A 16,108-nucleotide genomic window follows, 5' to 3' on the forward strand; every position below is an offset into this window, starting at 1 on the left:
CAGCGATGTATTCTGAAATTGCAATTTAATTAGAAGGGAATCACAGATATCTTTTTACAGTGAAGGAATGTACGTAAATAATAACCTTCTCTGTTGACAATTTAATTTCCTATACCTACTTTGGCTGCTGTAACTTTTCTCATCTGCTTCCGAGACGACGGAGAAGTAGCAGTTGAATCACGAACAATTTTGTATAGTGATACGATGTTAAGCTGCAGATGAATCACGAACAATCTCGTACAGCGATATAATGTTTTCTATGCTCAACAGGAAGATGATGCACCATTCCAGAAGATCTGACTTTCTGTTTTGAAGGACTTCTTGCAAGAAATGAATGTTGTGCTGCGAAAAAGAATGTTTTAGTTTCAAAGAAAATATGAATTCATCGAAAAGGCAATATCTACACCGGCAACGTACAATTCTCCATGATTTAAGAACCGAGGTGAATTAATAAAGGACGAACCTACCTCTACAAACTTTAACTTGAAATCCAAGTTTCCGAAGCGTTGTGTAACCTCGTACTCCTCCCGAAGGTACTCATGTATTTGAGCATACTTTGCATCCCTCCAAGCAATTTCTGATCTGATGGATAAAGAACAGAACAAATATTAAAAGCTGCAACGCCAAATTATAAACCAAACTGGTATATTTGAGCACTCAAAGCAATTCCAGATAAACGAAAAATGGCAACTGAAGAAAACCAAATCTAAGGTTAATCTGATCGTCGCTCAGCCAAGTCCATAGCGTATTTTCTGAATTTTACTATAAGTTGGTACCAAGATTTCTAATCCAGAAGGGGGAGGAGTTGAAACCTTAGGGTTTAGGGTTTAAATGCAATATTCAAGGTCAGTGAGAAATCTAGATCATCCAGCATACAGAAGGACCAACTTTAAATGCAACTGATTACTGACCTTGAAATATCACTACAAACAACCGAAGAAAGCACAACGGCATTACCTCTCAAAAAGACCTACTTTAAGAATTACATCAGCTAAGTTCGAGTTAGCCTTCCCAACAAGTTGAAGGAGCTTCTTTTTATGCATTGTGAAAGTTCCAGTTTTCTCCATTCCACGATTTATATCTGCAAACTCTTCAACCATACCATCAACCTAGAAAGAAAGGCCCGTGCAACCCCACGGTTGGGAGGGGATTCAGAAAGATATAGATTATCATAATCTAAGACCCAAGGTTCTCCAAATGCAATAACGTTGGTTTACAAAAGAAGCAAGATATATTGATAAACTGAATCTGAAAAAGAATTACCTGCGAAACAAAATAATCTAAGGCAATACTTTGGCCAAGAACACTGCCAATAATGCGAATAGAATCAGTGTCCAAAGTTTTGAGAACTATGTAGTCTGGACCACCCTGCATGTCCTCATCCAGCTGTGGCTTTTCTTTTACGGCATAATCTAATGCAAGCACACACAGAGATCCATACAGAGAATTAAATATAATTCAAACCTTTCTATTCCAGAAGAATATAATTCAAACCTTTCTATTCCAGAAGAATATATTAGCATTTGATGATTCAATGCAGTTGAACTCAACTGAAATGAAGTGTAAGATCACATCGAGAAATCAAATGAAATTTGGTTATATTCAAGAAATTTACCGTCTTTTCTCATCTCTGGAAGTAATCCAGAAGCATGTCTTGTAACTAGATCGAGATAACCGTCAACTTCATGATCCTCAACATTAAACAGAACAGCAGATCCATACTGGAATACGACCATGTAACGCCAGACTCCAAATTCCTAAAAGAAAGCAGCGAGATAATGAAAGGACTATCATATTAATTATACTCGATGCTGCTATTAGCTATTAGCCTATAACTGAAAAAGAAAAGCACACTTGTAGCTTTGGAGACGATGTCCTCACTCGAAAAAGTACACTTGTTTCTCTATATAAGCCAGGTATGACCCCGTGTATAAATATGGTTATGATGTCCTCACTCGAAAGTAGTCAGTCGGACATCAATTAGCCAATACATACATAGCCTACCCCAAAAAGTAAATGAAGAAAATAGCTTAATCAACTATGTAAAGTCAAGGATCAGTCTAAAAGTCAGTCTAAATTTTCTTTTAGTATTGTTCACAGACGAAAATGGATGCATTACGCCACCGCAACGGAAATTTAATGCCTACAAATGATTTCTTTATGCATATCATGAGGCAGAATAGTTCAAAAATGAAATTTAATCACACAAGAACTTCAACCGAGCAAATTATTAAAATGTTCAATGAATCATCATCTTACAGTATTTTCTGAAGGGAAATCGCAAAATCTGAGGGCAATGTAATTCGATGAGCGAGAAGTAGGAGGAATGACATTGCTTAAATTCTCGGCTTGCATGCTCTTCAAATTGATACTGCGAAAACCATGAATCTGAGAAAGCCAAATCATAAAGAACACAGCCGGAAACAACTGAGAAAGTGAGAGAGACAACGAAAAATGGAAGTGACCCAATACAAAAACCGAGACAGACCCCGAAACAAAAATCAAATTCCCAGATCAAACATAAGAAAAAGAAAATCATAGCAGCGTTAGAACAATAGGAAATGGTCAGAATGTTCAAAACAAAACCTTAAAGCAATGTTCTTTAATGAAAGTCATCAGCTTGAAGAGACAATACGAGCTTATATCAAACTAAAAACACAAACGAAGACAGACCCACATAAACATATGACAAAACAATCAAACCCCAGACGAGGATTTGCAAAATTAAGAACTACGAAGGCTAACCTGGTACAAAGGAAGTAGGCTTTAACGGGTATTTTTCCGGTTTCCTCGTCTTCCTTAGCTTGGCTCTGACTCTGAGCATAGAAGGGCGGCTCAGAGTCGTAATCATTGGCTTCAACGGAAACCCGAGACGGGATTGCAGAGAAAGGTCGTGAATTGAGGAAGCGGAAGTAGAAGGAGGTGGAGGCTGAAGGGCGGTGGAGATGGAAAGGAGGCTTGGCGGGAACAGAAGATTTAGAAGCTCCGGCGGCGGCTACGGGGCTGAGGAGAAGAGAAGCAGCGGCTCTCCACCTCCCCATTCACTGAAGCTTCAAGGTTTTGGGAAGCCAAGTTAATTTCGCTGCCATCTTTGAAGTGAGAAGCGCAAGTTTTGCCGGTTGTCTGCTTCCGCTCCTCCTCCAGCTTTTTCGGAAGTACGACATGTCGTTTTAGATTTGAGTAAAACGACGTGTAGTTTACTACTGTTGACTGCTAGCAAGTAGCAAGTAAGAACCTCCTGAACCCTTGGACGGCTGAGACAGCCGGTCCCTTTGAGCAAACGAAAAGCGCCAGGAGCAAGAATATCTTAGTGAGCAGAGAGACTGAGGAAGAAGAAGAAAAATGGCGCTTTTTGGGGATCTGAGGGTCACGGCGACGCTGACTTCTCACTCGACGCACTCTCTCCGAACCCTTTTGCCCATTTCAAAGGTCTGAATTTCTTTTTCTGGGTTACTTCTCATGTATTTTTGTCATATTTTGTCTCTGATTTTATCTGGGTTTCGTGCATTTCTTCCAATTTCTCTTTCTGGGCTGTTTGGTTCCCGGGAAAATGAGAGAAAGGAGCTGGGGATTTGGGTTTTTATTGAGCTCAACTGTGAGACTATTGTTTCTTTTGTCCCTTGTTGGAGAATTTTATGAATTTCTTTGGTGGCTTCCTTATTCTGTTCAGAAATGAAAATTTGAAATATTATATCGAATTTGTTGAACTACCAGTTAATTTACCAGCTTAAGTTAGAAGAATATGGTGCAATTTAGTTATTTTATGCCCATTTAATTGAGGGTTTTTCCCGTTGGTCTTGTAGCAAAAAGGAAAGTGCTGAGGACTTTGTTGTAGACTGAGGGTACTTGAGAGTCTTACTTGTTGTATTTCATCACCAATTCCGTTTGTAAAATGTCGATCTGAAGCTAAAGAAGTATGCAAAATTAACAACACTCGGTTATTTTTCACCGGAGAATTCTTTACTGGACCACTGATTATAACTTAAATTGAAAGGGGTTCTCATCGTGATTGTTTACTAGTTGTCAAAGTCATAATGATGACGTCGGTGTCAGATTATATGGAAATACTTTCTTGTTTTGTTCACTTGCTATCATGTTGAATTGGGTTTTGTCGTCTGGGTGACCGAATCTTGTGTTCTTCTTAGTAGTTAAGTGATTTCATCGTAACAGCCTATCAGGGATTGAGGGTATGATAGTTGTCTACTGAACTATGATTTCATATAATGCATCACTGTTTGTCCATCTTTAAGATCTTCCATGGTGTTTGTGTGCATTGTATATGACTTTTCTGAACTTTATATTGAATCGAAATTGAAGTGTTTCTTTTCTCTATGGCCGGTTGCCCGCTGTGATCTGTATGGTTGCAGTTGAACTGAGGCATCCCTAACGTTTTTCCTTATTCATGAAGGGAACTGAATCCTCACTTTCATTTTGTTATTGAAAACCTACCTGAATGGAAGTTGAAATTTTGTTTTGCTCCTAATTGTCAAGTTACATAAGATGGTTTAATAAGATATGCAAATGTCTTCTGCTAAGTCTCTGCTCGGCTTCCAATTTCTGTACTGTGTAATAGGTAGAATTTGCTAGCTTTCCAAATGGAGGGCCTTGCGTTTCTGAGATTATGCCGAAGTGGCCCAGTATGTCATTTGATAGACGTAATATTCGTCAACATTCCAGGCGGTTGGCTGGAGATTTTCAATTGTCATCGAACTCAAGTTGCCAGGATTCCGAGAGCTTCCTCCTCAATGCCATCAACATGAGTTTCTTTGACCGTTTAAACTTGGCTTGGAAGATACTATTCCCGTCTCCAACATCTAGAAGGAGCTCTAATGCTAACATTGCCAAGCAGCGCTTGAAGATGATCCTATTCTCTGACCGATGCGCAGTTAGTGATGAGGCTAAAAGATTGATTGTCAACAACATTGTGCATGCTCTGTCAGATTTCGTTGAGATAGAATCGCGAGACAAAGTTCAGCTGAGTGTGTCTGCCGATACTGATGTGGGAACCATTTACTCCGTCACGGTACCTGTAAGACGGGTTAAGCCAGAATACCAGATTGGAGACGAGACTGGAACGATAACAAATATCGAGTACAAAGATACTGGTGACAGTTCTGGTTCTGTTGATGTCAAATTTGATTTCTTCATCCCTGACTAAAGCAACTCATTCGGTTTCTTTGGGTTCAAGAAATAGATTATTGTGTTTTGACTGAAACCAAAGAAGTTTATGTTTTAGATGTTTCGGATTGGACCTGGTTCTTCTGTATATATATGAAAAATTTGTGTAAGCCGATTAGGAGGAATCTTCTTATGCTGAATTCACGGGTTGGTTTTGTTATGGCTCTAGTTATACTACATATGTGAGTGTATTTGATCGTCTGCCCTAGTTATTTATATTTATCAATGGCAATGGATTCGAACTTTGGGAGAACAACAATTTTTGAAATTAAAAAAAAAAAAAATGTTTTTCTATGGCATCTCATTTGAACAGCTGATTCTATTGGAATGGATAAATCACTATTCTTAATATTGAAGCACTATTCTCAATACTGAAGGAAAAATGAAAAAATTGTGGCAAATTTGGAGATCCGAGATGGAATAGCGTAAAGAAATTTTTTCAGTTTCAATCCTTTGTTAAAGTATTAGAATCGGTTTGAATATCATTTTGTTATAAATGATGAGCTCAAGATCAAAGGGTTCATTATGCGACTGAGCTCAACCCTCTATCCTCAGTATCCATCAATCAAAGAGAAAAGAAGAAGAATCCCATTTTGTCAAAAAATAAAAATAAAATTCAGTGGGATTAAACCAGAATGATACATGACAAAGAAAAATAGAAAAAAATAACAAGCGGGGATTGAACCCGACGTGAATCGAACACGCAACCTTCTGATCTGGAGTCAGACGCGCTACCATTGCGCCACGGATCCACTTGTTGTTGAACTCATTAGTTAAATGTATTTAGACGTTTACAAATAAGCCTCAATTTGAATTCAACAGATATTTATTGCACTGAGCGGGAACTTTTCATCTTCTCCCTCCCTCCCAAATCCTCACTGGCAATTTCTAGGGTTTATGGAACCGAAAGAGGTGGGAATCCCAAAGCTCCATTTCTTATCAATTCTGAAAAAATTAGTGAAATTTCTGTCCAGCTCTGTACGTTGGATCGTTGTGCCAGTTCGGTCTACTAGGACCACAATGAGCGGAGCTCCTTTGAAGTTCGAATACCCGATCCGAGATGCAATCTCCAGAATCCGATTCGCCCCGAAATCCGACAACCTCCTCATCTCCTCTTGGGACTCTGTGAGTGTTGCTCCACTTTTGTGCTTAGCAATTTGTAGTTTGTAGCACTTTTGGCTTTTCAATCGTAAAAATTGATTCTTTATTTCTTTTTGCAGAGCTTAAGATTGTACGACGTCGGAAGCTCACAGCTCAGATTAGAGGCTCCGTCGGAAGCGGCGCTCCTCGATTGCTGTTTCCAGGACGAGTCCGTCGCGTTTGCTGCCGGTTCTGATGGCGTCATCAGAAGGTTTGTCACTGGGATTTGTTTCATTTTGCAGTGGGACTCTGTTGAAATTAACCTTGACCACTGTCTTAACACTTTACTTTTTAGCTTAAATTGATGGGTAATCATAACCTTATAAGTTAATGGGGTTTAATTTCTCATATTTTCTTGCAATATTTATGAGGGATTTAATTTTCCTTTCTATTGTCAAAGCAATATGTGCTGACTCTTTTCTGGGTTTTCTTATACTCAAGGTACGATTTACATTCTGGAATTCATGATTCAATTGGAAATCACGATGACATATCAACATGCGTTGGATATTCGGACGAAACCAGTAAGCTCTTACCTACCATTCCGCTCTCATTGACATTAAATTCTGATTTACCTTCTAAATACAGATTTTGAACTTTACATAAGTCATAGTTTGTCTTTTCAAATTTTCAACGGATATTAGGAAAAGCTTAAAACCAACTGCTTAATAGGAAATATATGTAGCACGGATGAGTATTATTTTTTCTGTTACAATTAAATTAAGGATTTTATGCATAATGTTTCATAAAGTTCGGAATTGCTAACTGCGGTATATGATCATTATGGCATGGGTCGTGGAAACAATTGAACTTATAGACTTAGTGGACTTACGATAGGCTGATAATGCTATCTTCTTCTTTATCGTGATGTTCTCTGTTATGATTTTGTGACTGAATGTTAACAAATTTTCTCCTTAATTGTTGTAGGCCAAGTAATTACTGCTGGTTTGGACAGGAAGATATTATCTTGGGACACGCGTACAGAGAAGGGTTTTGTGTTTGCAAGAAATCTCGATTCGGAGGTGATGTCCATGTCACTCTCAGGTCTTGATATGATGGTAGCCATTGGATCATCAATATGTGTGTATGATTTGCGAAACCTAGAAAAGCCAATTCAATCAAAAGATTCACATATGGACGTCCAGATTTTATGTGTTAGCTCAATTCCATATGCCAAAGGTATTACCAGTACCACTATACTTCACGTAGCTGTGTATGTTGTAAACCGTGTTCCAGCAATAGTTACTAATACCTGAATTGGCCAATTTATATAGACTCTAGGTCTTCTTGTTGATTTTGTATTGCAATCACAACCTGTATCTTATAGAAATTTTGAATTGTCTTTGCAGGATTTGCAGTTGGCTCGATAGATGGACGTGTAGCATTGGAGATTTCCTGTCCGTCTAGTTCAGATGACATCAGGTGACAGGTCAATTCTTGGAGTCTATGTTCTTATATGATTGACATATCCAAGCCTGGCATGCTACATAATCTGCCTCGCTTAATTACAAACTGTCATTTGCTATGTTCTATGTAGTTCTGTTCGGAAGGAATAAAAAAATTATAATGTTACTTGTTGTAATACCTATTTGTGCTTGAGCCACATTTGCTTCTATGAGTTCTATCATAGTACTCTTAACATTTGTTTCAGATATATGTTCCGGTGTCATCCAAAGTCAACTGATAAGAGATATCACCTAGCATCGGTGAATGACATTGTATTCAATCCGCTGTATGTGCAACTCTAATACTCTATCAGCTTTGACCAAACTCAATTATGAAAACTTACTTTCGATTTAATGTTTCTGATCTAGCATCTATGGCGCCTTTGTTACCGGTGACAATGATGGTTATGTTACTGCATGGGATGCTAAAAGCAAAAAGAGACTATTTCAGGTATTTTCATTAAATTTTCGTGGATTTTGCTGCTTCTGCTTTCACAGTGAATGTATTTAACATTTATTGCTTGACCTAGTTGATTTTATTGTTAATTTATGTTTGGTTATTACTAATCTTCATTAACTTCTCTAACCTTTACATATTTTCAGTTGCCTAGATACCCAAATAGTGTGGCATCCTTATCGTACAACCACAGGGGACAACTTCTGGCTGTTGCATCAAGCTACACATATCAAGAAGCTAATGAAATGTGAGTATGTTTCTACTATGATTTACTACTTCTCTGTCCTCGTATGCTCAGTATTATGTATCTTTCTTTTTCGCTTCCATTTGTTAGAGAAGAGCTTCCTCTGGTATTCATTCATGAAGTTGGCAATGACAACATGAGATCTGTATCTGTTGGAAGTTCGAGCAGAAACTAATTGTACACATTAAGATGAAGGTAATGAACTTTAATCTTGGGTCAGATACTTATATTTAAACTAGGATAGGCCGCAATCATCTGTGATATCTCAGACTTTGGAACCAAAAGCCTTTGGACTGCTAAATGTAATCAAATTCTGTTTAATTTTCAGGATCATGTGTAAAGTTATGATGTTCGGGGTACTTGTTTATTAAGCTTTGTCCCTTTTGAACCTGATGCAATGATGTACCCGCCGAAATTATTTTTGATTTGCAGATTAACAGCAGTCAGCTGCAAAGTTAGAATTCTAGGAATTGCGTCTGTTGTAGAATGTCGTTGTGGTTAACTTATGTACCGTTCCTCTAAAGTCTAGACAGATACCACTTTCATGGGTTTTATTTAGTTTTACTTATTGGATCCATGAATTTCCAAATGGAAAAGCATGAAGCATTGTCATTTGTAAAACATGTGTTTGTTGAATCCTTTTGCACATCAGCCTGCAAATTATGAAACCATTTGCCGTCTTGGTGTATCCGTTTTGTGTAAGTTTTGCTCCTTAAACTAATTCATTTCAAAATTTACATCCGTTGTGTTCATATGTGTCGTTGATGCCTTAGATACTGTATCAATATTAAACATACATCCATAACATGTTACATCTGGTTGACAATAATAACAACACATATTACTGCATAATGGCAGTTAATGGACGTTTGTTCAATAGCTGATTAAAACGTAAAGTACCAATGAACCTAATTGTGTTCAGTCCATATTAAAGCTCAAAAGAAGAAGAAAAAAACAAAATAAATTAAAGAAAACAAAACAGGAAAGACAATGTGTATACAAGTGCAAAACAAAATATCCGAGTATGAAAAAAGCAGGACACGTGGCTTGTCTTTTTTTGCATTTCCTTTCAAAATATAAATATCGTCTATTTTAACTTTCTTTCTGTTTGGGCCCGAAATATTATTGCTGGGTCGAGCAGCAGGATGTGCTCGGCCCAAGGAGATGATAAATACTATGGGCCGAATAATAAGGCCCGGGCCAGTTGGCAGGGTTGGCCAAATCCCATCAGAAGTAGTCCAGATAAATAGAAAGGTCGAGGAAGTCCTGGTGCAACTAGGATTCTCGACCAGCAAGGAATGAAGTCCCGAAAAGAAGGAAAATTCAGAATCCCAGTAGGAGTAGGCTTGTTCGAAGAAGAAGCGAAATGGGACAAGGACTCCCAATCCAAATCGGAGTCGGTTTCAAGGAATGGGGCACTATAAATACAAGAAATCATGCAAGCAGAAAGGATCTCCAATTCAGCATACAATTGCCCTGCGCAAAACTTCTCAACACCTTGAGATTTTTTCCTTTTCTTTTCCTGCCGACACACCTTCAGTTTGGATAAACAGCACTGTGGAAGCGCCCGGCGAGCACCTTCAGTTTGGATAAACAGCACTGCTACCGCAGAATCAGCCGACCGAGAAGCATCTTCAGTTTGGATAAACAGCACTGCGTCGAGGTCGACCGATTATCTATCCAAGTCTCGGTCGAGAAAGGTTTTCGAACCTTTGTTGGCAGAGGTCACCTTGCTAGCCTTCTCGGCATAGTTAGGTGTTACGAATTACATTGCTCGGCGTACTGGTCGCCGAGTGGTTTTATGATTGGATACTCACAAGTGAGTTTCAGGGTTCGGCATTCCGACGGCCGAACTATGTTTACCATCAAGACATACATCACGTTCGAGTACTTGTGCCCATACACCTTGGTCTCGATTCGACGTGCTTATACTCTCACGAATATAATCACAGTGACCGAATCGGGCTCGGACGATTTGTGAACTCCGCAGAATTAGCAGCCTTGTCTTCAGGCTGTAGAACCCAGAGACCGAGAGTGTTCCTTCCTCGGTCGCAATCGCAAGTTAAAGAAGTCAGCAACGCGCTCAAAGCTACATCAACAAATTTTACTCCTCGGCCAGACTCGGCCGACGAGTTGGCACGCCCCGCATTCGACCGAAGGACGTAGTTAGCTTACTAGTTACTCGGCCTGCGCGCCACGTAGGTTTTGTAATTTTTAGGGTCAACACTTTCAAAGGTAACAGAACCCTGACATCCATGTATGGCGTCCATCGTACTTGTATCACAATTTTGTGACAAAAATTTAGGCACCAATGACCTTTATGGTTATAACATGTTAGCCTCGATGACCAACATATCGTGAGCCAACTAATTCTTAAATATGTAGTGGATTTTTAGTTTTCTCCTATACCTCAAAACTTTTAGGGGGGCGTTTGTTGCACCGGACTGTCTCGGACTGTACTAGCTGCAGGGACTAAACTGGACTGGCTTAGACTAGACTAAGCTGGATTAGCTTAGTAAAGCGTTTGGTGCAGTGTCGGACTAAAAAGAAGGATAATAACAAACTATAATATTATATTTTTTAATTCATATCTAATAATATTATATTAATTAATTCCACCTTTTTTATTCTAATAATACTCTTCATCTCTCTAGAAGCCTCCATCTTTTTCTCCCTCTTTATCTCCTTTGTTCTCTCCGTCCCACACTCTCCACGTCCGAAACCTCTCGATCGAGATCCCATCGGACGATCTCCGGTTCGAGAGGGAGCGAAAACCAGCAAAGTTGTGTAGATCGAAGACAGAGGCATCGAGATAGAAAGAGAGAGAGAGAGAGAGAGAGACTGGGAGAAAAAGATCGAGAGGGAGGAGGCTCAGAATCGACAGATCCGAAAGGTGTGAGAAATTGGAGATAGAGGCGTCGGGAGAGAGAGATTGAGAGGGAAGAGACTAAGGAGAAGAGAGTCTTCGAGAAGGTGTGAGACAGTCTGGTGGAGGTCGCGGTGGGGTGTGGGTGTGGATGTGGTGTGTTTGCTTCGGGAAGGAGAGTTGCAGAGATGGGTGAGAAGAAACAAGGAGAGGAATGACAGAGAGAGATTGGGGAAGGGGGAAACACAGGGAAGTGGTGGAGAGTGCTTTCCAAGGTTTTCTCTCCGTCCCACGCTTTCCTTCCCTCCCTTATTTTTCAGGTTTTATTCGGTGCAAGATTCGAACTGGAGAGAGCTTTCCAAGTCTGTGGATTCAATCGGAGCCGCAAGTCTGTGGAGCGGCGAAACCGGCCTGCAGCGATGCCTGGCGAGCTGACCGGCGACGAGTCGGGGTTTGTGGAGTTAGGGAAGTGAAAGACGGTGATGGCTTGGATTTCTTGGATCCGTTTCTGTCAAACCCAATATTGCATACTTGGAGATCCTCTGAGATGGAGAAGAGGAAGGAGGAGAGAAGCAAAGCAAGCAACATGAGGTGAAGCCTGAGGTGAAGAACAGAAAGGGAGGTGAAGCGGTGAATCGAAGAACAGAAACACGAGGTGAAGCGAAGAACAAAAACGGGATTACGAATCCCCTCGTTTTTGGTGGCTCTCGCTAAGCCCACCTAAGGCAGGATTTAGTCGGCACGAGTCCGGCTTAATCCCATTAAACACAATCCTAATTTACACTAAACACTGGACTACTAATCCTAGCTAAGTAGTCCAATCCAGTGAAACTTAATCCGGCCAAACAAACGCGCCATCATCTGTCAAAATATAAATAAGCAATGAGCCCAATCAACCAATTATTATGCAGTTACATAATGTTTATTATCACACAAATGTGATGCTGGAAATATAAACATATGTTGCGTGATATATCACCAAAATTTTCTTATGAAATTCAGGCTCTGATAAATACCAAATATATGTGTTATTTGTTTTGAGGTATTAGTGGCTTCAAAAAAAACCGTACTTTTTTTTTTTGTCAAACATGAGAACCACGCTTTCAAATTACACGTACAGTTGCCAGTTTTTAAGCACAATTAGAGCTAATGTCTAATCAGAGAATAAGTCATATATAAATCTAGATTTAGTGCGTTTAGTGTATCCGTCTAGTTTTAAGTGTCAATTAAGGGGGCGTTTGTTGCGCCGGACTATCTCGGACTGGATTAGCTTAAAGGACTAAGCTGGACTGGCTTAGACTAGACTAAACTGGACTAACTTAGTGAAGCGTTTGGTGCAGTATTGGACTAAGAAGTTGGATAATAACAAATTCTAATATTATTTTATTTAATATATAAATTATTAATATTTTATTATGATCTTATCTTTTTCTTCATCTTTTCCTACCATTTCCGTCCCACTCTTTTCCTCTTCTCTCATCGTCCCACCCTCTCCCTCTTTTTTTCCTCTCAGACCTCTCAATTCATGTCTCTTTCTCATTCCTGGTCAAACTCCTTATTGATTCCAGTCTCTATTTCTCTGTCCTCCCTCCATCTCTAGCTATGCGTTGTTCGAACGGAACCTCACGGCTCCAATTTTCCCGACGAGTTGCAGGTTTCCCGATGTGTTTTTTGGTCAACCCTCATTAAATTGGATGAAGTTAGCACCGCCAAAAAATTCATCACCATCCCTGGACCGAGATCTTAGCTTTGCATGCTCAAATTTGTCATGGATTTGAAGAAGCCCAAACAGGCCGAGACTTCCAGGCCATTTTCTGGCCACATTCAACCACATTTTGGCCTCGATTCAAGTAAAATCGTAATCTTGTCACTCCCAGCTTCAATTTGGTATATTTTATATGAAAGTTGGTTGTGAAATGGATCTGAAAGAGAGTCGGGAAGTTAATGATTGATCTAGGTGACCGGCGATGACGAGGAGTCTGTCGGGAGTGGTCGTTGAGCATGACAAGGACGAGAAATAGAGGATAGTCTTAGCTAGTCCCATGGTTATTGGGGGGTCTCACTAAGACCTCTTAGTGAAGGGTTTTGTCCATGCTAGTCCCCTTTAGTCTCATTAATGTTAGTCCCAGCATGGAACAAACACAGTATTGGACTAATAGCTAGTCCAGTCCAGTCCGAGTTAGTGAGGGCAAACAAACGCCCCCTAAAAGTTTTTAACCGGAACACGTTCTATTTGTGTACATTTGTGGTGAAAAAAAAAACACCATGTAAAGTTAATTATAAGAGTAAATATCAGTTTATTACTCTTATATTTCGTGATTTTCAACATTTAGTACATCAATTTTTTTTCGTTTCAGAGTCCTACTTAAAGTGTTAATTTTGGGATGGTCTCATACATCCGTTAGTCAAACTATTAAGTCTGCCATTAATTAATGACGTGGCGTCTATGTGGACAATAACTGAGCGTCGCGTGCCATTAAGGGTCTACGTGGATTTTTTATTTTTTTTTTGGAGAATGAGTTAAAAAATAATTCAAAATTTCAAAAAAAAAAAAAAAAACAAAAGCGCCCCATCTTCTCCCTCCCTCATCCCGCTTCACTCTCTCCCTCCCTTCTCTCTTTTGCAACCCACACCCCTTCCCTCCCTTCTCTCCTCCTTACTCCCTTATCCCTCAATTCTCTACTCTGCACCAACCCCCCAAACCCTAGTTTTATAAAATTTCATCAAATCTGTCGGCTGATTAACAAAATACAGGCATATGTCAGTTAGCAAGCAGAATAATCCCAAAACTTTCATCGACCAGTCAGTGATTCTTTTCCGTACACAGCTTCTATTTTTCATGTTGTTCCATTGCTGCAGAACAAGCTTTTGGTTGTAGTTGTTGGGTTCTGAAAGGTTGCAACGCATACACGAGTTTCGTGAACTTGGATCTGGGTTTGCCCTTTGATCGGTGGCCTGAACCGGGAATGGAGTTACAATGGGCATTGCCAAGGGAGCCCGAGTGTGGGACGCATGCGGATTGTGAAGGGAAGTCCGCTTGTAGGTCCGACCCGGCTGTCGGGGTGTTGGTAATTGAGGAGCAGGTAGTCATTGAAGACGAAGACGATGACAAGCGCGAGGTTGAAATCACCCATCGCGACGGCGTCGTTTTAGCTGCTCTCGAATCAAATCGAATCGGAGAGATTGAGAAGGGGAATCAGAAATTAGGGTTAGGGATGTGAAATTGCACGTTCAAGTGATCACAGATCTTTGTCGCTGGTCCGAAAATGAGCAGAGCCGTTAAGGAAAGAGAAAGTGAAAGGGTTGAGGGCTCGGTTCCAGTGAGGTGGTGAGAGGAAGGCGACGGGGGCGGCGTATTATGGGTTGAGGTGGGTAAGGTTGATTTAGGAAGAGAAAAGGGAAGGGGTACGGGGGGATGAGGGAGGGAGGGAGAAGACGGGGCCTTGTTTTTTTTTTTTTTTGAATTTTTTTAACTCCTTCTCCAAAAAAAAAAATCCGCATGAATTCCCCTAATGACATGTGGCGCCCAGTCATTGTCTACATAGGCGCTACGTCATCGTCCACATAGGTACTACGTCATCAGTTAATGGTAGATTTAACATTAACATTGGTATGACTCTAGGACGAAAAAAATTTGATGTACTAAATGTTGAAAACCACGAAATATGAAGGTAGTAAACTGATATTTACCCTAATTATAATTATGCTATGTAACTTTATGAACTTGTTGAGGAACTGAAACTTATACGAGGTGATGAATGTTGGAAAATATTAGTATTTAGGTTTATTTTAGTACTTGGGTTTTGCTTGTTAGTTTAGGATTTGAGCCTAGTTCGACTGAGTTAGGGTTTCTTAGGTTTAGTTCTCTATAAATATTGCTTGTAATTTAGTTTGAGAAACAAGTTAGTCACAATATAACCTCTTGGGGATTTGTAGTCGTTCCAGCATTCTCTTTTGTTTAATAATATTCTTATTATTTTATAATTTTGTTTGTTCCGCACTTTGATATTCAACTATGAATTGTTGACTTGTGAGCCTCGACAGATCCACTTTCATGGGTTTTGTTTACTTTCCACTGATTGAATCCTTAAGTTTCAGATGAAAAATCATGAAGCATGGTAGTTTATATTGATATCTAAACCTTGCCGTCACCACTGATGACATTGACATTTATAAAAGATGTGTGTTTGTTGGATCCTTTTGCACATTAGCCTGCAAATTTATGAAACCATTTGCAGTGTTCTCGTTATGCGTAAGTTTTTGTTTTTTTTTTTTTTTGAGTTGATTGCCTTTAAAATTTACTTACTTTTGTTACTGTATCAATATTACAAACATATGTTCATAACATATTAGTACATCTTGTTGGGAATAACAACATCGATATACTACTAATAGCATAATGCCAATTAATGTACGCTTTGGGAGTAGAATTATCTCTCTTCTTATTTTCATCATCTTCTCTCCCCCTCCTTTTTGGGAGCAGAATTCTCTCCCTTCTTATTTTCATCCCCTTCCCTCCCCTTGCCTCACACTTTGCGTTTTGTCTTATTATCTTGATAAAAAAATAATATAAAATGTTAACGTAACTTAATTGTAATCGTTCACGTAGAAATTGAACAAGATGAGAGAGAGAATCATCTTCCTTGTCCAATAGCTGAGTACCAATGGGCCTAATTGTGTCCGGCCCATGTTAAAAAAAAAATGTCCGAGTGCACATGCCGCACATGATACATCCAACGGCGGGCAGCGACCCTCACCCAAAAAATAAAATATAAAAA

The 16,108-nt window shown here is 39.6% G+C and overlaps 3 protein-coding genes and 1 non-coding gene across 4 annotated transcripts; 2 read left to right on the forward strand and 2 right to left on the reverse strand.

Moving 5' to 3' along the window:
* Positions 1 to 8: 8 nt before the first annotated feature.
* Positions 9 to 3,155, reverse strand: LOC137731448 (protein RETARDED ROOT GROWTH, mitochondrial). The gene is made up of 7 exons (XM_068470555.1): positions 2,746 to 3,155; positions 2,260 to 2,371; positions 1,616 to 1,757; positions 1,264 to 1,412; positions 958 to 1,109; positions 468 to 582; positions 9 to 342 (listed from the first exon to the last, which is right to left on the reverse strand). The coding sequence occupies exons 1-7, from the start codon at positions 3,039 to 3,041 to the stop codon at positions 208 to 210; spliced, it is 1,101 nt and encodes a 366-aa protein (XP_068326656.1). The 5' UTR covers positions 3,042 to 3,155; the 3' UTR covers positions 9 to 207.
* Positions 3,156 to 3,263: 108 nt separating this feature from the next.
* LOC137732161 (cell division topological specificity factor homolog, chloroplastic-like) lies at positions 3,264 to 5,364 on the forward strand. The gene is made up of 2 exons (XM_068471461.1): positions 3,264 to 3,429; positions 4,574 to 5,364. Exons 1-2 carry the CDS (start codon positions 3,343 to 3,345, stop codon positions 5,156 to 5,158), a joined length of 672 nt encoding a protein of 223 aa, XP_068327562.1. The 5' UTR covers positions 3,264 to 3,342; the 3' UTR covers positions 5,159 to 5,364.
* Positions 5,365 to 5,858: 494 nt separating this feature from the next.
* Positions 5,859 to 5,930, reverse strand: TRNAW-CCA (transfer RNA tryptophan (anticodon CCA)). The gene has a single exon. It is a non-coding gene; the product is annotated as a tRNA-Trp (tRNA).
* Positions 5,931 to 6,063: 133 nt separating this feature from the next.
* On the forward strand, positions 6,064 to 8,927 carry LOC137730852 (mitotic checkpoint protein BUB3.3). The gene is made up of 10 exons (XM_068469842.1): positions 6,064 to 6,303; positions 6,399 to 6,529; positions 6,760 to 6,842; positions 7,246 to 7,497; positions 7,668 to 7,740; positions 7,970 to 8,050; positions 8,133 to 8,214; positions 8,367 to 8,467; positions 8,555 to 8,659; positions 8,793 to 8,927. The coding sequence occupies exons 1-9, from the start codon at positions 6,076 to 6,078 to the stop codon at positions 8,637 to 8,639; spliced, it is 1,116 nt and encodes a 371-aa protein (XP_068325943.1). The 5' UTR covers positions 6,064 to 6,075; the 3' UTR covers positions 8,640 to 8,659; positions 8,793 to 8,927.
* Positions 8,928 to 16,108: the final 7,181 nt, after the last annotated feature.

The sequence above is a fragment of the Pyrus communis genome, chromosome 4, assembly GCF_963583255.1.
Source record: "Pyrus communis chromosome 4, drPyrComm1.1, whole genome shotgun sequence".
NCBI lineage: Eukaryota > Viridiplantae > Streptophyta > Magnoliopsida > Rosales > Rosaceae > Pyrus > Pyrus communis.